This window comes from Phacochoerus africanus, chromosome 9 (genome assembly GCF_016906955.1).
Source record: "Phacochoerus africanus isolate WHEZ1 chromosome 9, ROS_Pafr_v1, whole genome shotgun sequence".
Taxonomy (NCBI): domain Eukaryota; kingdom Metazoa; phylum Chordata; class Mammalia; order Artiodactyla; family Suidae; genus Phacochoerus; species Phacochoerus africanus.
Window position 1 is genome coordinate 56,149,231 of NC_062552.1, and position 24,888 is coordinate 56,174,118.

Sequence of the window (24,888 nt, forward strand, 5' to 3'; positions counted from 1 at the left end):
TACAAAGAACACCGAGGACCTTTATTCATGGAGGCCACCATTTGCATGGCACAGAGAGGTCTGGAGGACTCAGGGGGCATGGAAGTTACTGGCAGGGAGTGGGAGAGCCCAGGGAGCTCAGTGGCTGGCAGCTATGTTGTCCCCTAGAAGGGCTAGGGGTCCACCTCTAGTACCTGGCCCCCACTCAGGATGCGGGCTCCCCCAGTGGCAGGTCTCCTGCAGCCAGAACCTGGCTTGGATGCCCACTCTGTCTACAGCTCCTCCTCCATTCTCAGGCAGGCCCCCTGGGATGGGGGTGGGGGTGGGGCCTGGATCAGGCCATCAGGCAGGGTACCGTTGGCCTTGCTCTTGGGTTCCTGGCTTGGTCAGCACTGACTCCTCAAGGAGCACCAGGAGAGTCTGTGGAGCCTGCAGGGAGAGAGCCAAGAGCAGTGGACTGTCACGTCCTGCTGTAGCCCCTTAGGTAAGTTTTCCTTTTCTGGACCACATCCTTGTTTTCTCTGTTAAATCCCAACATCCTCTCCTGCCACATTACTCAGCCTTTTGCCCCAGATGCAGCTCCTTCCAAGCTCTGGCCTCCAAGGAGGTCAGATAACAGATATAAGAACAATGACAGTGACGAAAGAGCCCAGTTCTTCCACTGGCCCTTTGTGTGACTTTGAAGAGCCTGAACCCCTCGGAGCCTTAATTTCTTCATCTATTAAAAAGAGTAAAGTGACTGCACCCCTCCTGTAGAGGTCTCTGCAGGGTTAGAGAAGCAAAAGGCACGAGACAGGGCTTGGCACAGTCCTCAGAGGGAGCAAGGAAATGTTAGTTATGGAAAAAAGGAAGGAGACAGGAAAGGAAGGAAGAATGGGTCTAGCCTGAGTCGATCAAGGGAGTAGAGCCGGGCAGAAGTGTCATCTCCACTTTTATAAATGAGGAAATCAAGGCTCTGTCTCTCGGATGGAAAGATCCTCAAAGTCACTCAGTCAATAGGCAGCAAAGCCAAGTACACATGCAGGCCACCTTCCATACATTCCTTCAGTCTAGAGCACCTTTCACAAATTCCTGTCTGTCCAGGAGGCATGTAGTCTGAGTACCTCCCCACCAACTCCAGCCTGCTGCTCCACTCCAGGCAGAGGAGGTGGAAACTCATATCATCATTTTTTGATGCTTTTTGCCCCATTGCTAGTGGGATCGGATTCCCAGAGCTGGGCCCCCCAAAATAAGCTGAGCTCACCCTCACCGGCTTCTCACTTGCCCTGGGATTTTAAGGTTCCGTGGGCCTGAGGGTAGGATCCTCAGAACGGGAGACGAGGCTCTTCTGGTCCTCGGGGATCTGCAGAGAGAGGAAGAAGCTCTGAGGGTCCTGCCCAGGCTGGGCAGGTGTCCCTGATGGAACTAGAAGAGCCGGGGCAAGTCAGGAACAGCAAATGGTGTGTGACGGGCGCCACCTTGTGATCACTGTGCAGTTTGCATGCCATGAAGCGGGCAGTCCTTCACACAGGTATCCTGCCCCTACGTGGCTTAGCCACTGTCCAGGGTGCTGGACGCTGCAAGGCTGAGACAGTAGAGCGATGGGAAGGCATTCAAGTGAAGTGCATAGTGACAGCAAGAGTTGCAATATGCACTCAGGAGGCTGATAACCCAGCCTGAGGGGATTTTGATTGTGCTGAACACACCTCTGAAAGAGTAGTAGTGTGCCAGGTGAGAGGCAACATGGCAAGCTCCCTGAACTGCAGGCAGGTCCAAAAGTGAGGTAGAGGGAGATCCAGGGAAAGCTGGAAGTGGATTGGTAGGTGGAGTAGGGGTGGGGCAGCTCAGCCCAACCTTGACCTCAAGGCTCAGAGATGATCCCAAAGATTCCTTCAACTGTGGTCCTGGGAAGCATCTGTCTCACCTCCATCCACTGGGAAACCACCTCATCTCCCAGGTAAACCACCCAGAGGCTTACTTCCACTGACTCGGAATTATATTACTTGAGACTGAGCACTGCTGAAGAATATACAGCACAAGGCAAAATATACAATGGAGAAAAGACAGCCTGTTCAATAAGTCGTGCTGGGAAAACTGGACAGCCACGTGGAAAAGAATGAAATTAGAACACTCCCTAACACCATACGCAAAAATAAACTCAAAATGGATTTAAGACCTAGATATAAGACCAGACACTATAAAACTCTTAGAAGAAAACACAGGCCAAACACTCTCCGACGTAAATGACAGCAACATCTTCTCAGGTCCACCTCTTAGATTAATGACAGTAAAAACAAAAATAAACAAATGGAACTTAATTAAACTTAAAAGTTTCTGCACAGCAAAGGGAACCCTAAACAAAACGAAAAGACAACACACAGAATGGGAGAATCTTTGCAAATGCATCAACTGACAAGGGATTATCTCCAAAATTTATAAACACCTTCTGCAGCTCCATACCAAAAAACAAACAACCCCATCGAAAAATGGGCAGAAGATCTAAACAGACAATTCTCCAAAGAAGACATACCAATGGCCAAAAAAACACATGAAAAGATATTCAACATCACTAATTATTAGTGAAATGCAAATCAAAACCACGATGAGGTACCACCTTACACCAGCCAGAATGGCCGTCATCAAAAAGTCTACAAACAATAAGTGCTAGAGAGGGTGTGGAGAAAAAGGAACTCTATGACACTGTTGGTGGGAAGGTAAATTGGTGCAACCCCTGTGGAAAGCAGTATGGAGATTCCTCAGAAAACTACAAATAGAACAACCATTTGATCCAGCAATCCCCACTCCTGGGCATCTATCCAGAGAAAACCATGACTCGCAAAGACATGTGAACTCCAATGTTCATTGCAGCACTATTCTCAATAGCCAAGACAACCTAAATGTCCATTGACAGAGGAGTGGGTCAAGAAGAGGTGGTACATATACACAATGGAATATTACCCAGCCATTAAAAGGAACGAAATACTGGCATTTTTTGCAACATGGATGGACCTAGAAATTATCATGCTAAGTGAAGTCAGTCAGACAATGAGACACCAACATCAAATGCTATCACTGACACGTGGAATCTAAAAAAAGGACAGACTGAACTTCTTTGCAGAACAGATACTGAGCCACAGACTTTGAAAAACTTATGATTTCCAAATGAGACAAGTTGGGGAGTGGGGGGATGCCCTGAGGGTTTGGGATGGACATGCTGTAAGATTTGGATGTGATGATTGTTGTACACCTATAAATGTAATGAAATTCATTAAGTAATAAAAAAAAGAATATACTGCACAGAGAAGGTGTGAGCTTAGAATAGATGATAAAGATTAAAATAGAACCAAGAGTGAACTTCTACATATGTAATTGATAATGTTTCTTAGTTTATTTCATGGGCCTTAAACCTGTGTAGTTTCTAGTTGTGGTGTCTAAAATAGTTTAAGTTCTGGAGATCCCATTATGGCTCAGCGATTATGAACCCGACTAGAATCCATGAGGACACAGGTTTTGATCTCTGGCCTTTCTCAGTGGGTTAAGGATCCAGTGTTACTGCAGCTGCAGTGTAGATGGCAATTGTGGCTTGGACCTGGTCCTTGGCCCAGGAATTCCATATGCCGCAGGCAGCCAAAAAAAAAAAAAAAAAAACACCACAATGAGATATCACCTCAGACCTGTCAGAATGGCTATCATCAAAAAGTCTACAAATAGCAAATGTTGGCAAGGATGTGGAGAAAAGGGTACCCTTATACATTTGTGAGTGAGAATGCTGTAGCCAGTATGTAAGTCAGTATGGAGTTTCCTCAAAAAACTAAAAATAGGAGTTTCTGTTGTGGCTCAGCAGAAGTGAATCTGACTAGCATCCATGAGGATGCAGTTTGATCCCTGGCCTCGCTCAGTGGCATTGCAGTAGCTGTGGTGTAGGCCTGCAGCTACACATCCATATGCTGTGGGTGCAACCTTAAAAAAAGCAAAAAAGAAAAAAATTTACATCCAAAGAAAACAGAAACACTATTTTGGAAAGATATATGTGCCCCAATGTGCATAACAGTATTATTTTTTTTTGGTCTTTTTGTCTTTTTAGGGCCCCCGAGATAGGGGTCCAATTGGAGCTACAGCTGCCGGCCTACACCACAGCCACAGCAACTCAGGATACGAGCAGCATGTGTGACCTGCACCACAGCTCACGGCAACGCCAGATCCTTAACCCACTGAGCGAGGCCAGGGATCAAACCCGTGTCCTCATGGATGCTAGTTGTGTTTATTAACCACTGAGCCATGACAGGAATTCCCCCATAACAGTATCATTTACAGTAGCTAAGATATGCAAGCAACCTAGGTATTCAACAATAGATAAGTGGATAAAGAAGACATGGTATATATACAGTAGAATATTACTCAGCCATAAAAAGAACAAAATTCTGCCATTTATAACAACATAGTTGGATCAGGGGGTATTAAGCTTAGTGAAATAAGTCAGACAGAGAAAGACAAGTACTGTATGTTACCATTTCTATGTGGAATCTAAAAAGTAAAATGAATGAATGAATAGAGCAGAACAAAAATAGACTCACGGATGTAAAGAACAACCTAATGGTTATCAGTAGGGAGAAGGCAGAAGGGAGGGGCAGGATGGGATAGGGGATTAAGAGGTACAAACTACTATGTATAAAATAAGCTGCAAGGATATATTGTGCAGCACAGGGAAATATAGCTATCATTTCATAATACCTTTATAATCTATAAAAATATTGAATCACTGTGCTATACACCTGAAACTAATTGTAAATCAACCAGACTTTAATAATAATAAAAAAAATGCAGAGCCAAGTGAAGGACAATGGAGGGCAGACCCTTGTCTCAGGAGCCACAGACACAGACTAGGTAGGGCCTTGCCCTTGCTTGTCAGGAGGGGAGAGCGCAGGAGGCGAGAAGGAATGTCTGTGTTGCCCTCTAGCGCCGAGTGAAGGTAAATACCTCCAGTAATTCGTGGGGAGGAAAGCCGGAATTATGGCATGTTCTTAAAGTAAGTTCTGTGACAGTCTACTACTTTCAGCTTCTAGGACCATGTTAGTCAAGTTGGATTTTTGTACTGACACTTCTCTAGATACCGGGAGAACTGTCAGTACTTGATCACGGGTGCTTGTTCCTATGCAGAGTTCCAGGCCCTACTGAATTAGAATTTCTGGTCGGACATCTGGGAAACGGAGTGTTCACAAGGTCTCCAGGGGGTTCTTATGGAAGCCAAGCATGACACTGTGATTCTTAACCCAAGCCGTATCTTAGATTCACCTAGGAAGCTTTAAATGCAGTTTTGGAGTTCCTGTCGTGGCTCAGCAGAAACGAATCTGACTAGTATCTGTGAGGATGCAGCTTTAATCCCTGACCTCGCTCAGTGGGTTGAGGATTCAGTGTGGCCATAAGTTGCTGTAGCTGTGGTGTAGGCTGACAGCTGCAGCTCCAATTTGACCCCTAGCCTGGGAACCTCCATGTGCCATGGGTGCGGCCCTAAAAAGACAACAACAACAACAACAAATGCAGTCCTAACATCCAGGCCGATACAAGACCAATTAACTCCAACTTTCTGGAGGCTGAGACCTGGACTTGGAAAACTTTTAAAGCTCCCCAGGTGACTCCAGTGTGCATGTTAGGGCTGAAACCAATGGTCTTGGCCAATGGTTCAGAGGAGGTTTTTTTTTTTTTTTTGATTTTGATTTTTTTCTATAATAGTTGATTTATATTGTTCTGTCAATTTCTTCTGTACAGCAAAGTGACCCAGTCATACACACACATATGTATATACACATTCTTTTTCTCACATTATCCTCCATTATGCTCCTTCACAAGTGACTAGATATAGTTCCCTGTCCTATACAGCAGGATCTCATTGCTTTTTTTTCTTCTTCTTCTTTTTGCTTTGTAAGGCTGCACCCGCAGCATATGGAAGCTCCCAGGCTAGGGGTCAAAAACGAGCTGCAGCTGCCAGCTGTGCCACAGCCACAGCAGCTTGGGATTCAAGAGGTGTCTGCAACCTATACCACACCTCATGGCAACACCTACTGAGCGGGGCCAGGGATCGAACCCACATCCTCATGGATACTAGTCAGATTCATTACCAGTGAACTGGTAATGATGGGAACTCCCACAGAATTGTTTTTCATCAGAATCACACGGAAGGCCCTGCTGAATAGCACAGGGAACTCTATCTAGTCACTTGTGATGGAACATGATGGAGGATAATTCAAGAAAAAGAATGTATATATATATGTGTGTGGCAGAAAATGACAGAACATTATGAATCAGCTCTAATAATAATAATAAAAGAATCACTCGGAGGGCTTGTCAAGGGGGCTGGGTTTTGAATTCACGAAGTCTGGGTGGGACTTGACGATCTATACTTGTCACCAGTTCCCAGGGGCGGCTGCAGCTCCGGGGAGCACAGAGGACCATGGTTTGGGACCTGCTGCTCTAGAACGGAGCCTGCAACCCTCAGGAGGCATAGCTTCCTGGCTAAAGGAACAGGATGACACAGGTTCTGTCTGCAAACTCTCCACCTCCCGCTTTCTCAATCCCCGGCCCCATGGCTGTGCGGGGAGACAAGCCCGCAGAACTTACCTCCCAGTAAACGGCATCCTCAAAGCAGTTCTCATCAGCGGGTTGTCCCCAGAAGGGTAATTTCAAAATGACCCCTAAAGGAAATTGGAGGTCACGAGAGGTCAGGAGTGACTTCTGCTCTGCCTATCCAGCCCTTTCCCTCAGCTGGAAGAATCCCCCAGCCCCACAGCTCTAAGCGCAGAGACAAGGGGTTTCCAGGAGCTCCTGGCTGACACGATCTTGGGTCCCCTAGCCACAGGGCCCCAGCTTCTCCAGCCCAGCCACCCCCCAACTCACCTACGATGAGGCCGCCCACCAGGGCCATGGCCAGTGACACAAAAAGGCCGGCAGCCTGGAAACTGCCCTGCATGCTTGCTGTCCAGGTTGTCTTGGTAGCATCAATGTCAAAGGCATGGGCAAGCCTGGAGTGGAGACAAGGGGGCAGGTCAGGGCCCCATGGAGAGGCCACTTGACACACACCCACAAACGTCAGTGGGCGCTGAGGCTCAACGACCCCTGGGCCTCAGGCTTCCCATCCACAAAATGGAGCCATTGCCAAGATCAGATGGTCTCTAAGATTCCTATGGAAGGGCAGAGGTGGAGGAGAGAGGCTCAGAAATAGTGGTCCAGGCTGGGCAAGCCAGGGGTGAGAGACAGAGTCAGAAGGATCGATGGAGAAGGAACAAGGGTGCTCGACCGCCTGCACCCCTCCCCTTCTTACCCCTTCTGCCCATACTGCTGAGTGTTCGCAGAGGCCGCTGTTACGGCCCCCACGATGCCGCCTATGATGCCGGGCATGCCGTGTAGGTTGTGAATGCCACATGTGTCCTGGATCCGCAGCCGGGACTCCAGGAAGGGCTGGAAAGGGGAGATGGATGTTGCTCGGGCTGGGAGGCCTCAAATGCACACAGACGCAGGGTTCTCCAGCCCCCCACCTCCTCCCTAGCGACCCCCCCACCAACTGTCAGGAAAACACAATCCCCAGCATCCTGCAGCCCGCAGCCCCGGGCCCGGGCCCCTCACCGTCAGGTACACAAAGCCCAGGGTGGAGATGATGCCGCAGATGAAGCCAACGATGAGGGAGCCATAAGGCATGAGCATCATCTCGGCGGCCGTGCCCACGGCCACCCCTCCCGCGAGCGTGGCATTCTGGATGTGCACCTGGGCGGGGCAGGCAGAAGGGGCAGGAATTCAGTCCTCTCCCAGGATACCGTCCTGGGGGAGCGGACCCAGAGCGCAAGTTGACCCGCTGTGTATGGATGCCACCTGGGAGCTACACATGGCCCAGAGTGCATCTCAGCAAGCCAGCAGAGGTCTCCGAGCTGGGCTCAGGCTCGGGACAGTCACCCCTGTGTTCTCTGCACCTGTGCCACCCACATCAGCACTCGGGGCATTTTCCATGTGCACAGAGCAGTGCACTTGTGTCATGACGATGGGTTCCGTCAGCACGTCTGTATCTTCCCTTTCTACCTGGGTGCCAGGCATCCCTGTGTGCCCAGGTGCACGTGTGTGATCTTCTCCACGTGCACATGTACCTGACATGGGGCCTATACAGTCACACGTACACAGGTCAGAGTCTGTGAGCCTACACAAGCACCAGGGGGCTCGCTGGGGGCCCACCTCGCCATGTACTGCATTGCTGGCATGCGGAGATTTTGTTCACGTCCACCACAAGCCCAGAAGGTAAGAGCAGTTATTCTTTGACGTTTGCAGATGAGAACATGGAGGTGCAGGGAGGCTAACAGACTTGTTAAAGATGACACAGCTAGCAAGGGGCAGAAGGGTGTCTTGATCTAGGTTTGTGTGGAGCCAGAGCCCCTGGTCTGGACCCTGTTCCATGACCCTCCCTGCATGTGCCTGGGTGGGTGGAACTGTTCTCTCCCGCCGGTGCCTGAGTCCCCACCTCTCTGTGCAGTGACTGTCCAGGGCATCCAGGGGCTCAGAGCTGTGTCTGGGAATAGCAGGCACTCCTGGCTACGTCTCAGCCCACATGTGCCTGTGTCTAGAAGCTAGTGTCAGAATATCATAGAGAGGTGGTCTTTATTTCCAGAAAAATCTACCAATACCCATGGGGTTTGGCGTCTCCCCACTAGTGACAGAAATACCTGCACCAGTGGTGTGATAGGATAGACAATGGACAGCACTGCATCCCTACAAACCTCTGAGTGCAATGGACAAGGCAGCAAAAGGACTCCCCACGCCCCCTTTTCTTTTTTTGATTTTAGGACCGCACCCATGGCATATGGAGGTTCCCAGGTTAGGGGTTGAATCAGAACTGCAGCTGCTAGCCCACACCACAGTCACAGCAATGTGGGATCTGACCTGAGTCTGCAACCTACACTACAGCTTATGGCAACGCCGGATCCTTAACCCACTGAGCGAGGCCAGGGATCAAACCTGCATCCTCATGGATACTAGTCGGGCTTGTTTCCACTGAGCCACAACGGGAACTCCCAGGAATCCCCTTTTGAGTGTATGGGATAGGGCGGGTGGAGGCAGGGAAGCCTGAGGGCCAGTGTCTGGGGGATCAGAAGCTGGCAGAGGGCAGGTGCTGGGCCCAGAACAGCTGTCAGCACCTAGGCTGTGGGGAGGAGAGCAAGCAGGAGGAGCCAGTTCATCTAGAGCAGCTGGCATCATAAAACCTCCAAGAATCTGGTTCTGGGCTCTGCCAGCTATGTAATGTACACAAATCATCTCTCCTGGAACCTCAGTTTCTTCATTTGCAAGATGGTGCGATAATGCTTATGGTGCCTGCTTCAAAGATTTGTTGGCAGGGCATCATGATCAGTGCCCCCTGGGCACAGGCAGTTGTGGTTGAAGCCCCCCATGCCCCCCCACAGCCCCCACTGCTCACCATGTCCAGCTTGCCTTTCTTATGCAGAGCGCTGGATAGCGCCACCGAAGTGAGCACACAGGCTGCCAAGGAACAGTAGGTGTTGATGGCAGCTCGATGCTGGGCATCGCCGTGATCAGACACAGCTGAGTTGAAGCTGGGCCAGTACATCCACAGGAAGAGGGTGCCTGGCCAGACCAAATGGGGCCAGAGAAGAGGCATTAGATGGGGCCAGCAGAGCTCAGGCAGACATCCTGCCCTTTAGCTCCCAGAGATGTCAAGTGACTCACACAACCCAGCGATTTCCCACCCCTGTAGCTTTAGTCCTGCTGGGGGCTCTTCTTAGAAGACCCTCCCTGCCTTACTCAATACCTAACTCCCACTTAGCCTTCCCATTCTTCTCCAGGAAACATACCCTGACCCCCAAACTAGGCTGAATGCCTCCAACCCTGCTTCCACAGCACCTTGAAGGAGAATCTTTTTCTCCACTGTAGGGAGATTATCTGGTGGCATTGCCATTCTCTTTCACTACACTGTGAGGTGCTCCTTGAAGCCAGGGCTGGGTTTTAAGAGACCAGAGAGAGTGGCTCATATGAGTTTTCTGGAATGAACAGACACAGGAAATAGGAATGTACACCTTGCATCTCCCAGGGAGGGAGTGGACAGTTCCTGATCAGCACTGTGTCTGCCCTGGGACATCCTAGGGAACATATTGGATAGGTGATCAACTTCTTCCAGCCCCATGGGGGAAAGGGATGAGCATCTGGGATCCTGGAAGTATCAATGGGCAACCTCTCTCTGCTCTTCCTCCAAAGGGAACTGGCAGCCACCCACCAGACCAAGTGGGGACTAGGTGTGATCATGGCATCCAAAGCTCTTCATGGCACTCCTCACCCATCATGGCGGCCCTCACCCATCATGGTGGCCCTTAATCATTAGGGAAGCTCTCACCGATCATGGCAAAGAGGTCCGAGTGGTACACAGAACTTTGCCTCTCCTTGCTCTGGTACAGGTTGGGTCGGTAGAGGATCCAGGTCACTGTGAGCCCAAAGTAGGCGCCGAATGTGTGGATGGTCATGGAGCCCCCTGCATCCTTTACCTGGGGTACATGGGGCCTGTAAGGCTCTGACACCTCCTCTCCCCACCTCCTCACAGTGTGCACCCATCTCCCCCCACACTCAGAGGGTCAGCTGTCTCTGACCCCACAAGCTGCAGGATGGAACTTAGGGCCCCCACAGACCAATCAACAGGGAAGGGGAGAAAGTGGGGGGTCCCCAGTACATCAACGATACTTTAATAATAATGGAGAGTGGGGGTCCCTGAGCCCAGACTGTATGTCTGCCAGCACAATCCAGGGCATCCTCACCCAAGAGATGGGATTATGGCCTAACGGGGAACCCACGCCTGGAGAGGGACGTGCTCAGTCGCACAGCTGAAGAGGTAAAGCAGAGCTAGGACCCAGGGCAACCTCCTATCTAGTTTGTCCCTAGTTTTCTACCTCTTAATTCCCGGGAGCTCGCCCTTGCCTCTGGGGTCTCCCCTCTCCACACTTCCGCTTGCACGCCACTCCTGGCCCAACACCACCCCATCAAGACTGCCATTACCTGTCCTCCCTACATCCTGTCACGCCCTTACCATATGCTCCCCTCCCCCTCTGCCCTTCTCTGTCCCCCAAAGTCAGAGGAGGCAGAATTAGTGTCCTCCCTTGTCCTGGCCTCCACCTCCTACGCTTCCTCACTCAGCCCACTGTGCCTTTGAACCTTAAGTCTCAAGTTCCTTCTTGACAAAGTCGGAATGGAGTTCCTGTTGTGGCTCAGCAGTAACAAACCCAACTAGCATCCATGAGAACACAGGTTCAATCCCTGGCCTTTCTCAGTGGGTTAAGGATCTGGCGTCGCTGTGGCTGTGGTGTAGGCCGGCAGCTGCAGCTCCAATTCAACCCGTAGCCTGGGAACCTCCATATGCCACTGGTATGGCCCTAAAAAGACAAAAGATAAATAAATAAATAAATAAAAATAAAATGCCCTTGATCCCTCCTTTGTCTGGGTAACTCCTACCTGACTTCTAGCTTGTGTTCCTTTTCTTTTCTTTTCTTTTCTTTTCTTTTCTTTTCTTTTTAGTGCCGCACCCACAGCATAGGGCTCTAATTGATTGGAGCTATTGCTGCCAGCTTAGCCACAGCCACAGCAATGCCAGATCTGAGCTGCGTCTGCGACCTACACCACAGCTCACAGCAACATCAGATCCTTAACCCACTGAGTGAGGCCAGGGATCAAACCCACAACCTCAAGGTTCCCAGTTGGATTCGTTTCCTCTGCGCCACCACGGGAACTCCTAGTTTTGTGTTTCTTCCTCCAGTAAGCCACTCTGAGCTGTGGAGCTTGTTTAGGCCCTCCTGCCTATTGCTGGCTTGTCTCGCTGTCTATCTTCTTCCTGGCCCCCGATTGGATTGTGAGTTCTTGGGGTCCCTTGCTCACCTCCGTATCCCAGTGCCTGGAGCATGCCTGACAAGCAGTCAGACTCCAAAACTCATCCCTTTAACAAATATTTGTTGAGAAATTATTAGGCATTGGGCCAGGTGCCAGGGATAGGGATGGCCTAGACAAAGTTGTTTTTTGTTTTGTTTTGTCTTTTTAGGGCTGCACCCACAGCATATGAAGTACCCAAGCTAGGGGTTGAATCAGAGCTATAGCTGCTGGCCTATACCACAGCCACAGCAATGCCAGATCTGAGCTGCATCTGTGACCTACACGACAGCTCATGGCAACCCTGGATCCTTAACCCACTGAGCAAGGCCAGGGATCGAACCCGCATTCTCGTGCATACTAGTCGGGTTTGTTATGGGAACTCCCAAAGTTTCTTGACCTTATCAGATAAAGATAAATGAGTTGAAAAGAAGGGATATGGGGGCTTGGACTAGTCTGATAGCTGAAAAAAAAAAGACAAAATGAATGATTAAATGTAGGGTGGCCTAAACAAAAAAACAAAAAAACAGCTGAGGGTGTCCAGTCCATGCCCAAAGATACGAGTCAGGGATTAAAAAATGGATGGGGTCTGTGAAGAACCCCTACTCCTGTTCATGTACCAAATAGATGTCTGAGCGAGAGTCAGAGGCCTAAGGTGCCTCTTACCTGGGCCAGTGAATTGGTCAACTTCAGGGACCATCATTCCTGCCCTAATCCTTGTGAATTGCACCTCTGGATTTGTGCAGTGCACAACCTGTGCAGCTGTACAAGTCCACCATGGTCACTTCCCTGGGAAACTTCCTTATAAATGTGTCCGCTCAATATACCAGGCCTTTTTCTTGGCAGAGCAATCTGGGAGTAGGTGTGTGAGAGAGCATATGTGCAGGAACATCCTACTCTTTCCATCTGATGTGTAGGAAAGAGAAAGGACAAGAAAGCCAACATAAGAGGAAACTCTGCTCTGCCCAGCTGCTGGAATGATTTGCCAGGTAGACTATCATCCTTGCCCAATAAATGCCATTACTCCCACTGTGCAGATGAGGAAACAGATTCACAGGTTGAGTTACCAAATCTGAACTGAATCCAGCTGGCAGATCTCCCCAGTCCTCTCTTTCTCTGTCCCCCTGCCATCTCCCCAAATGTCCCTTTTACCTCTATCCCCATTGAGCCCTGCTCACCTCCAGCAGGTTGAGAAGAATGAACTCATTCACTGAGAAGAGAGTCACTTGGAAGAGGGTCATGATGAGGAGCTGAACAGGGCTGACTTTGCCCAGGACCGCCCCAAAGGCCACACAGACAGAGCCCACGCAGAAGTCCGCGTTGATGAGGCTGTGGGAAGACAGGCCAGAGGAGGGGCTGAGGCAACAGCAAGAAGTGGCACCCAGAGCCCTGGGGTTGAGTCTGAACTTTGGTGACCTGGTGGGTTTGGGCTTGTGGCCCAAACTTTCTGAGCCTCAATTTCCTCCTGTGCTAATGGGTACATAGCATCCTATAGAGCTACTCTAAGAACTAAAATAAATGGCATGAGAGAGATCCCGCACAGCAGTGGCACATAGTAGATGCCACCCCCTTCCTTTGCAGCCCCATCTCAGGCCCCCCTCCTGGCAGGCAGCTTGTGCTCAAGGCGCCCACGTGGACTGGTTTCTGTCATTCAATACAGCCCATACCTGTAGGCTGGCCCTGCCCTCTACTTCCTACCTGCCCTCCCAGAACCTCTTCTCACCTGCCTCCTCTTTGGGCAGCTTTTCCCCAACTCCTCTAACCAGATGTGGTCTCTGCCTCCAGATCCTTTCGGCTCAGTCTACACACCCCTCTCCTGCTGGCTCCCAGGGCCTTGCTTGCATTTGCGTTATCATGACCACGATCTCCTCTTCACCTTTTTTTTTTTTTTGCTTTTTAGGGCTACACCCGTGGCATATGCACGTTCCCAAGCGAGGGGTCGAATTGGAGCTGCAGCTGCCGGCCTATGCCACAGCCACAGCAACGCCAGATCCGATCCGTGTCTGCAACCTACACCACAGCTCACAGCAACACCAGATCCTTAACCCACTGAGCGAGGCCAGGGATTGAACCCAAGTCCTCATGGATGCTAGTTGTGTTCATTACCATTGAGCCATGACGGGAACTCCGACCTCCTCTTCGCCTTACCTGAGGGAGAGGGTCTATGTCCAGAGGAGAGAGGGGGCTTCCTGCAGGAGGTAGGGGGCTAGGGGCTGGTGGAGGGAGGGGGCAGGAAGGCCAACAGAGAGGATGGAGGCAGAGGAGTACACAGGCCATTTATGTCTGGATCCCAAAAGCCCAGCCAGCCAACACAGGCTGACGTCATGCGGTCACAGTAGACCCTGGTTGCATGAATGTGCCTGCTTTGCCTAACCCCGGCCTCCTGGTGCCTTGCCAGCAGCAAAGCTGTCCTGGGTTACAAGGCAGACTCCCCACGTGGCTCTCTGAGTGGTGAGTCTTGTCAATTGGGGCCAGTGTAGAGACAGCGGGGGCCACTATAAGGCAGTCACATCTGAAGGAGTTTCCCTCCCCCACACTCAGAAGGGTGTGTGTGTGTGTGTGTGTGTGTGTGTGTGTGTGTGTGTGTGTGTATGAATCAGGAGGTGAGAAGAAGCAAGCTGACAAATAGGGTCAGTGTCTGGAGTGGGAATCTTGTTCTGTCAGGTCCCTCCCAAGACAGGATATTCACTGGAAAGTCTGCTCCTCTAGGAGCCTTGTTCACTGCTATGTCCCCAGGACCTGGCTGAATGAATGATGACAGTTGCTAAGTGCCAGACTTTTAACTACCTGCTCGGTACTGCACACGCCCTTCTGCACCAACCTGAAGCAATGGGGCAGGTGCTATTTTTTTTTTCTCTCTTTTGGCCACCCCGCAGCATACGGAGTTCCCAGGCCAGGAATCAGATCCAAGGTGCAGTTGCGACCTACGCCACAGATGTACTATCATTAACCACATCATAAATATGGGAAATGGAGGTTTAGAGAGGCTGAGTTCTTTGCCCAGATTCCCATAACTGCAGGCCGAAGACCATGTGACAGAGGTGACCACTAGGAAGGAGTGAAAGGGACAGCTGAAAAGCCCACACCTGGGCCATCAGCTTCTGGGAGATGGCCATCCGATGTCACATCTCCAGCAGGGCCTGCAGAGGGCAACCAGCTTGGAGTGACAGGTGGGATGTGTAGGACTCTTTGGCAGGGACAGGACAGAAGCCAGGAGAAGGGTCCGCAGGCCAGGTCTGGGGACACCAGGCTCATCTCAGCCTCAGGCACCAGAAATAGGCTCCATCTCAGTTGCCGAAATCATTTCCCTGAAGGTCAACTGTGCCAAAATCAAGTTGGGAAGTGACTAATTTGTTAAATACCTGGTTCACCAAACACTTAACTCACAATAAACTTACAATAATTCCCTTTGAACATTTACAAAAAGCTATGTACTTTTGCTTTGCATTGAGCTGTGGTGGCCAATTAGATCTATTATTGGTATTTTTACACTTTGGGTCTATGGCTTTGGGAATGAGAATTTCTCGTGTATCTTGAACAGGAGAGTGACCTGTATGTCATAGATTTTATGTACAAGAAGGTTGACTTACTAGTTCCAAAACATTTTCTATCTAGTCAACTCTTTTTCCTGTATCTCTTAATTCACTGCTTGAGTGAATTAATATTTTTCAAATCTTTGCCATATGTTTTAAATTTCAGGCGCCTGGCCTGTGACACCTGGCTGATGCCCACTACTTGGCAGCAGGGATCTGCACCTTAAACGTGGTTTTATGCCAATTTGTCTCTAAACCCTTTCTGTGGACTTGGTTTTCAAGCAGGCTAATGAATGCTCGTTTTTACACACGACCACCAACTTTCTCAAATTACGAAACATGTTTTTCTTTGGCCAAACTTGCCCTATGTCTACAGAAATTGAAGACAGTCTAAAGTGGACTTCAAGAAGAGCCTCGAGTAAACCAGACCTTGACTAAAATGGGGGGTGGGAGTGGGTGGAAATCTCCCAAAAGTTGATTTCGTCCCATGCAACGCAAACTGCTATAGGTTTCAGAAGCTGCGGAGGCCTAGCGAGTGAGGTAAATGAGTCATTCCGGAGTTGACTGCTTGGCAAGTTGGCTTTTGGCAAGTTGGTAAATTTATTGCATAACCTGGTGGTGGAGGAATTCCCGTTGTGGCTCAGCAGAAACTTCAGCTTCAGCCCTAGATCTCCACACCCACACGTGCCTCACAGCTCTTTCCTGTGTCCCTCCTGGGGTTGGGGATACCAGCAAGGCAGGGAGAAGCACTTCCATTGGACTGGATTTCTCCCTCAATGTTCCTTCCACAAGGAACCTTATGAGGCTGGTTCAAGCACTCCTTCCCCTTGCCTGCCATCCACCACCCCCATGGATCTCATGGGCTGCCGTCTCTCAGGGCAATTGTGATGTTTGATGTGTCAGGGTGGATGGTCCGGACCCAGCCCCTGGAGAGAAGCCTGGCCTTGTGTCCCTGCAGCCTGCACCTTAGTAGGAGGGGAACCCTTCCAACAGCACGTGGACACCATTAGAACCCCCACCCTGAAGACTCGCTAATCAGGAAGTGAGTGAATGAGTGAGTGTGCGTATGAGTGTTTGTGTGTGTGTGTGTGTGTGAGTGTGTGTTGTCTGCTGCAGGGCCCGGGGTACACTGGTTGGATGATGAGGACGCAGCGAATCGCCTCAAGACCAGGGAACCCGCCCCCGGACCCGCCCCTCACCAGAGCCCCGCCCACTCCCCCCTCGTGGCCTCCCCGCCTCCACCACACTCACTTCTCCACGCCCAGGACAATGTAGCCGCCGTGAAAGGAGTGCAGCCAACCCTGCATGAGTAGCGCCCACTGGATGCCGAAGGCCGCCAGCAGGAAGTTGAAGCCCACAGCGCTGAAGCCGTAGCGCTGAAGGAAGGTCATGAGGAAGCCGAAGCCCACGAAGATCATCACGTGCACGTCCTGGAAGCCTGCAGGGAGAGTGCAGTGGGGGTCTCACCGGCATAGCGGGTCTGGGTCCCCACACGGAGGCTGTGTCTTCCTTGCCACTGACCGGGCCTGGGCGGCGCCCTGTCCTGCTATCCCTGCCTCTGGATCCAGGGGCTAGGCTCAGTAATGAATGCCCCTGCTTCAGGTAGAAGGGCCACTACCCCATCGGGTCATAAGATACAACAAGGTCCTACTGTATGGCACGGGGAACTAGTCAATATCCTGTAATAAACCATAATGGGAAAAAATATGAAAAAGAAAGTATATATGCATAAAAATCACTTTGCTGCATATCAGAAACTGACATAGCATTGTAAATCAGCTATACTTCAAATTAAAAAAAATTTTTTTTTAAAGAGCCTCTGGAAGGAGTGCCCGTTGTGGCACAGTGGTTAACAAATCCGACTAGGAACCATGAGGTTGTGGGTTCGATCCCTGGCCTTGCTCAGTGGGTTAAGGATCTGGCATTGCCGTGAGCTGTGGTGTGGGTCGCAAACGTGGCTCGGATCCTGCGTTGCTGTGGCTCTGGCGTAGGCCAGTGGCTACAGCTCCGATTAGACCCCTAGCCTGGGAACCTCCATATGCTGCGGGAGCAGCTCAAGAAAAGGCAAGAAGCCCCCTGCCCCAAAAAAAGAGCCTCTGGGAGTTCCTGTTTCGGCACAAGTTCTGGATGAGGCTTAGGAAGGAGGCTCTGGCCCACTGCTGGGTAAAAGCTGGGGGCATACAAGTTGATGCTAGAGAGCTTTGGGTCTCACCCTAGCATGGTGCTCTGAGCTTTGAGCTTTCTGTTCAAACGAACACAAACAAACAGCAGCTCTGCTCACGTTTCACATTGTGTGCAGCCGATTTCGTGTATTATCACGTTTCATGGTTTATCACGTTTCCAGCTGGTGGAGAAAACTGAGCTGATGGAGGGGAGGCACCATGCATGGTGTTACGGTTACTCTCCGGAAGAAGGGAAGGGTGACAGACAGGAGGAGATGTGTGACAGAGAGGAGGCAATGCATTCAGATGCAGGGAGGGGAGTTGGCAGGAGGGTAGGGCTGCTGGTACACAGGACAGTAGCAAAGGTTTGCCCCCTGGAGGAGGCAAGTGCTGTGTCTAGTGCTGGCGGCAGGGGTGGGTGGTGGCGGGCAGGCAGGGCAGCGTGAGGGGAATGGAGCCTGGCCATTGGGCTTGGAGCCGGGGCCTGGGCTCTGGCAGGCCTTCGAATAGAGACAGGAGGTGGAATATGGGAATGGTGAGGGGGAGACCACAGCAGAGGACCAGGCTGCCTTGAAGCTAGCGGATCAGACAGGGAAGGTGCTAGCAGGGAGTGGGGGTGGGGTGCGGGAACCCCTGGGAAAGGCAGGGGTGTCAGCTGTTTGGCAGCAGAGGGGGTGCAGGCTGAGGAGGGGTTGGAGAGGGGCTCCTTCTGGGGGGTCATTTGCAGTGTCAGGGCTGCTTTTGTCCTCCCTGTGGCTCAGGAGCAGGAGCAGGAGCAGGGTAGCCTTGGCTTCCCAAGGCTTCTCCTGCCTGTGTCCCGCTCGCGGTCTTCTGTCCTCCGTGACTCCCTGGCTGTCCCAACCTCTGTCTCTGACCCTCTCTTTACCCCCCACCCCCGCCACAGACAGCAGCTTCCCTCTCCTCGAGCACCTTCCTGATTCATTCTGTTGCTTCCTTCTCTTTTCTTTTCTTTCTTCTTTTTTTAAAAAATCTTTTTGCCTTTCCTAGGGCCGCTCCTGCGGCATATGGAAGTTCCCAAGCTAGGGGTCCAATCGGAGCTATAGCTGCCGGCCTATGCTGGAGCCACAGCAACGCAGGATCCGAGCCACGTCTGTGACCTACACCACAGCTCACAGCAATGCCGGATCCTTAACCCGCTGAGCAAGGCCAGGGATCGAACCCACAACCTCATGGTTCCTAGTCAGATTCGTTAACCACTGCGCCATGACAGGAACTCCCTTCTCTTTTCTTTTCTTTCTTTCTTTCTTTTTTCTTTTCTTATTTTTGTCTTTTTAGGGCTGCACCTGCGGCCTGTGGAAGTTCCCAGGCTGGGGGCTGAATCAGAGCTGCAGCTGCCAGCCTACACCACAGCTACAGCAATGCCAGATCCTAGCCACGTCTGTCACCTACACTGCAGCTCACGGCAACGCTGGATCCTTTAACCCACCGAGCAGGGCTAGGGATCAAACCGGCATCCTCATGGTTCCTAGTTGGGTTTGTTACTGCTGAGCCACAGTGGGAACTCCTTTTGCTTCCTTCTCTTTATCTCCCAAATTGGTCAGCATCAGCATGTAAACATACCATTTTATTAATTTATGTTTCATAAAATTTGGTGCCACCAAATGCCTTTAATGATAACAGTCTGAACATCCAAGACTGCATGACCTTTATCAAGGACATCATCTCTCTGATCGGCAGCTTGTTTCCTGTAAAATGGGAATAGCTGAGAGGTGTGGGTTCCACATTTAATAAGTCATCCAACCAGCACCCTGGAGTGGCTCTTTAGCATCTGCTCAATTAGATTAGCTACTACTTCTCTTTTTCTCTTTCAAGACCGACCAGATGCTTTGCATTGGGTCAGTGACTCACTAAGGGGCCACGGAAGTTGACAATACTTCTGTCTTCCCCGTCCTTCCCCAGCCTGCAATGCCTCAAGGAGCCCAGCCCAGAATCTGCTCTCCACCTAGAGGTCCCTGATCCGGTGAGCTTGGCACGCTGGCGTCCAGCTCTGAGAGCTGCCACAAGGGGGCACCAGCACACAGCTGTTCTCCACCCCCTTCCTAGCTGGCTCTTCCCACCCAGGATGGGTCCCCAGTGAAGCTGGCCAAGGTTTGAAAATCTCTGAAATCTGAGAACAAAGTTTCCCCCATGCCACATCAGCTGTCTCCCCTCTGCTGCCTCAGCACAGAAGGAGTGATGCCCTGCAGTGTCCTGGGTACGAGCCCTCCCATGCTCCATAGGCCAGCCCAACCTAACCTGTTGCCCTTGAGGCCTCCGGGCCAGTCCTTCAATTCTTCAAGGCTCTGTGCCCACCTCTCGCACAGCTCAGAGCCAGGCACAGAACCACCCCATCACTGCAAAATCTGGGAAATGGTGGGGGATGGCAATGTGGCAGAGACCTGGGAAAACAGGGGTGCTGTGTGATGGGAGGGCTTGGCCTCATTCCTGCCTGTGCCACTGACCAGTTGAGTGTGGGGCAAATCTCCAACCTCCATCTCATGCACCATAAAATGGAAACAAATAAATTCCTTGCCTGACCAAGCATGCAAAAAGCCCTTATAAGCACAAAGAGAGCACAGAGGACTTTAAACACTATAATCATTCAAACTAATATTCAAAGAGCTATTCCTTGGCCACGTCTCTAAAGGGATGCTGGGCCTCCACGTAAACAACTTCAGTGACAGACTCCCTTCTGAGGAAGCTTATTTGCTGTCCTCTCCTTTCATGCCATGAGATGTGCCCTCCCAGCCACCTGCCACCTTCAATCTACCAGGGGATCTGTGTATTAAATAACATTCCCATTTCATAGATGAGCATATTGAGGCTCAGGGAGGTAACTCATTCCATGCAGTGGTGAAGCCAGACCTAATTCTAAAGTCAGATTACACTGCCCTCTGCTGGTTGGAAAGCTCTTTTTTTTTTTTTTTTTGGTCTTTTTGCCTTTTCTAGGGCTGCTCCTGTGGCATATGGAGGTTCCCAGGCTAGGGGTATAATCAGAGCTGTAGCCACCGACCTACACCAGAGCCACAGGGATCTGAGTCATGTCTGTGACTTACACCACAGCTCATGGCAATGCCAGATCCTTAACCCACTGAGAAAGGCCAGGGATCGAACCCAAAACCTCATGGTTCCTAGTCGGATTCGTTAACCACTATGCCACAACAGGAACTCCTCTTTTTTGGTCTTTTCAGGGCCCCACTTGCCACCCATGGAAGTTCCCAGGCCAGGGGTCGAATCACTGGCCTACACCACAGCCACAGCAATGCAGGATCCAAGCCTCATCTGCAACCTATACCACAGCTCACGGCAACATCAGATCCTTAACCCACTGAGCAAGGCCAGGGATCAAACCCGAGTACTCATGGATACTAGTCTGATTCATTATTGCTGAGCCACAGCGGTAACTGTGGAAAGCTCACCTTTTATTAAATGGAACTGAATCTGAGGTTCAGGGCTTCAGGAGTGCAAGGGTGAATCTTGCTGCCTTGGTTTCATGGGACAGTCCTTCGGGTGTTTGAAACCGTGGCATCCTCTGTCTGGGGTCAGCTCCTGGAAATGTATCCCAGTCCTCCCTCAGTTTTTCCAGGAAACTTCCAGAGCCCAGGTTCTGGTGGCTCCTCCTCAGGCCAACCTTGCCCAGACACTGCCCAGGCCACTCAGGCCCCAGAGACCCAGCGCAGGAGGCAGTTTGTGTGCTGCAGCCGATGCCTGCAGCATAGCCTTTGAGGGTATTGCCAGAGTGGGTCCCCCGCTGGTTCTGTGCCTGCTATCTACCAAGGGGCCCACACCCTGGGAGTTGTCCTCAGGCTCTCCTGGGCCCCAGCCTGAGCCAGCTGGAGCTGGACTCCACTGGAAACCGAGATGCCCAGTGGATTCCACTAATCCCCTGGGTAGGAATGAGGCCCTCACAGGTGCTGACAGCCTGGTGCCAAGAACCCGGAAAGCACCACAAGGGCCTGCCCTCACCCCACACCCCTGAGAAGTGCCTTGAGGCCTGGGAACCCAGGCTTGCCACCCCATCTAGGCCAGGAGGCCATGTGCCTCCAACTCCTAACTATGGCCACTGCGACCAAGCAGGGCAGGAGGAAGGTGGGAGGAGGGAGGTCCAGGTCTACCCTGAGCTCATTAGTTTCCTAGCTGGGTAACCTTTGCAAAACACTTCCCCTCTTTGGCCTTAGTTTCCCAGTCTGTAGAATGGGGCTCCTAACATTCCCTTCCTCATTCAGGGGTGGTGATGCTCGAAGGAGAGGCTACACATTGGCTTTGAGTGGTTGCCACCACTTCCTGCCTTTGCCAAGGAATCCTGGGGCCTGTGTGCTCTCCCTACACGCCTTTCCTCTCTGTCACTTCCTGCTCAGATGACAAAGAGTTCCCCAACACTCACACAGGACATGGCAGGGGAAACTCAAGGCCCTCATCGATGGCTGGGGCTACTTCCTGCTGCTTAGTGACCTCACTCCCATCCTTTTCACAGACTCTACATGGGGGCCGTGCTGAGCTATGCAGTCCATCTCCCAGCATGCTTCCTAAGCAGGTCCCCTAACTGCACATTGCCATGAATGTAGCCTACTTTTCCTGTCCTCACCATCCTCCTGCTCTCCAGGAAGCCATCACAGAGCACTTGAACCCACTGAAGCCAGGAGTGGGGTTGTGGGGGGAGGGTGCCTCTCTCTTTGTCCAGAGTGGCCAGAAGCCCTAGTTTGCTGGCGTAGTCGTAGTGTATGCCTGGGTCCTGGCAAATTACAAATCTCCTCCTTCTTCCTTTTCAAAACTGGCATTTGGTTGATCAATTATATGGTCAGCCTCTAGATAAATGATTGTTGGATTGTTGAGTGAATAGAAGTAAAGCATGAAAGACAAGTGGGTGGGTGTAGAGAGAGTGGGGATAGAAGTTGGGAAGATGTGGGAACTGTACCCACCCCCCCAACCACTGGTGTGTCCCATAGCTCCTATGATAGGGTTTTGAGGCCTTCCACTGCCCGGACATATGCAGGGCATATAAATGCCCTTGGGAGGCCTTGTCCCTCATGGTCTACCAAGGGGTTAGTTCTGTGGCCAACAGAGAAGCAAGAGCTGGAGGGAAGGACTGAAACAAGCAAAGGAAGTTCTCAGGTGTGCCTGCCTTGCCACTTGCCAGACAGTCTCCTACCAAAGAGCATAACAGTGGGCAAAGTGAAGGGTGGATTTGAAGTCTAAGTTCCAAGGCTGCAGCTGTCAAGAATCTCTTAAAAACACGGCCCTGCGTGGAGCCCGGCAGAGGCTGTGGCCTCGTCATCACAGGGTACCCTCTTCTGTCATCTCCCTTCTTTTAGACACCACATGTCTTTTTTTTTTTTTTTTTTTTTGCCTTTCCTTGAGCTGCTCCTGCGGCATATGGAAGTTCCCAGGCTAGGGGTCTAATTGGAGCTATAGCCACCGGCCTATGCCACAGCCACAGCAACGTGGGATCCAAGCCACATCTGCAACCCACACTACAGCTCATGGCAATGCCAGATCCTTAACCCACTGAGCGAGGCCAGGGATCGAACCCTCAACCTCATGGTTCCTAGACGGATTCATTAACCACTGCGCCACGATGGAAACTCCTAGACACCACATTTCTATTAACATAGCCTGTGACTCAGTGAGCTATTTGGCAGCCACATGATGTGGCAGGCTCTCCCTGGGCTTGCATCCTCCCCCACCTCCATGTTTTTCTGCGGGTTCCCAATCTGAATATGTGCCGTTATTTGATTGGATCTAAGAAAAATGGGTGGAATCCCATTACTGAGGGCGTACAAGCCACGGAGGGAAGACAAGTTTGTACAGGTGACTGTTGGAGATGAACTTTAGGGTCCCTTCCAAAACAAACAGTCCATGACCATGTGAGCACCAGCAGTAAGCAAGATTGTCATTGGCTGCTGGTAGATGGTGTGGAAAACCAGAAAACACGAGGGCATAAAGAATCCTGGGCTGGAAGTCCAGAGGTTGGGCTGACCCAAGTGACCTTGGGCCAGGTCTTCCAACACTTGAGTCCTAGGGCCTCTGTTTAGGGCTCTTCTAACTGCTCCATGATGGAGCAAGGATTCCATGCACTGGCCAGACCTTTACATGCAGTGTCTCATGCCAGCCTCACCTCACCCTGCAAGGTGGGTCCTATTATTATCCCCACTGGACAGATAAGGAAATTGAATTTCTGTAAGGTTGGCATTTGGCTAAGGCCACCTACCTAGTCCATGGCAGAGCCATGACGGAGGTGAGGTCTGGTGATTTCAAGGCCATGCTCTTAACCACAGCACCACAGATACCAGAGAATTCAGGGGTGCTTTCTCCCTCTCCAAGCCAAAAGGTAGTAGGTGCTACAGTCCCCTACACTGCACTGCTCCCAGCAGCAAGGCTGGCAGGTCACCGAGCCATTCCTGCAGCCCTTAACATTGGAACTACTCCCCCTAACTTGGAGAGCCAGGATCCAGTTGGAGACAAGGGAGCCAGGGTCACCCACAGGTTGGTGACCAAGATGAGACCTGGGTCTTTTGAGGACCTCAGGAAGGGCTCTGTGACAGGGAGGTTGGAGGTCTCTGATGGCAACAGGATGGAGCTCACCCCAGTGACTTCTCACCAGGTGAAAGGAATTTGGCACATCTGGCCCTTTCCCAAGATTGGTCTCCAGACACCGGGGGACACCGCCTGGTGGGGAGCCTAAGGGGGGCAGGGCAGGGGACTCCTCCAGCTCCTGCCTGGCCCTGGTTCCTGAGCAGCAGGCTGCAGAGGGGAGGCCAGGAAGGGCCATCAGACTAGCGAGGACTGCTTGGATAGGCCGCAGGTGGGCTTGCAATGCGGCGGGACTTACTGGGGTAGCGATAGTAGAATTCGTTGTCCATGTCGCTGGAGATGTTCCTGCCCAACCTCTCCTCGATCCAGTGGGCGTCTGCATCCGGGTCGTAGCGCAGGAACACGCCGAAGAGGATCACCATAATCACCTGCAGGAGGAGGCAGGTGAGCGGCAGCCGCCAGCGGAGATTGGTGTTCCAGGCCATTGCTGCAGGGGGCGCGGAGCCAGGGCTGAGAGAGCCAGTTTGGACACTTGGAGGCCGGAGAGGCTTTTAAGACCTGGGCTGGGGCGGGGCGGCCGCGTCGGGTTGCAGAACAGCTGATCTGGGAGCCGCCCTCGCGCTCGCCCAACCGGCGGGCAGCGGCGGCGGCGGCGGCGGCGAGGAAACCCGCGGGCCCCGAAGCTTCCCGCCTTAGGTTGGGATGACAGCTGTGGGAGCAGGAGCAGTGGGCAGGGATGAAGGCGCCCCAGCCTCTGCCTTCCCGCTTTTGTTCTGATGAACAGAGAAAGAAAAAGCCTATCCTTTGCCTCC

The 24,888-nt window shown here is 51.6% G+C and overlaps 1 protein-coding gene across 2 annotated transcripts; it reads right to left on the minus strand.

Annotated features, from left to right (window-relative positions):
- Positions 1–24,623, minus strand: RHCG (Rh family C glycoprotein). 2 transcript variants are annotated; one of them, XM_047796804.1, is made up of 11 exons: positions 24,375–24,623; positions 16,635–16,821; positions 13,029–13,179; positions 10,337–10,484; positions 9,407–9,573; positions 7,576–7,713; positions 7,274–7,410; positions 6,850–6,974; positions 6,574–6,647; positions 1,229–1,321; positions 1–408 (listed from the first exon to the last, which is right to left on the minus strand). In XM_047796804.1, the coding sequence occupies exons 1-10, from the start codon at positions 24,559–24,561 to the stop codon at positions 1,253–1,255; spliced, it is 1,383 nt and encodes a 460-aa protein (XP_047652760.1). In that variant the 5' UTR covers positions 24,562–24,623; the 3' UTR covers positions 1–408; positions 1,229–1,252. The 2 variants fall into 2 exon arrangements, with proteins under 2 accessions (XP_047652760.1, XP_047652759.1); XM_047796803.1 differs by having other exon boundaries at positions 1,223–1,321.
- Positions 24,624–24,888: the final 265 nt, after the last annotated feature.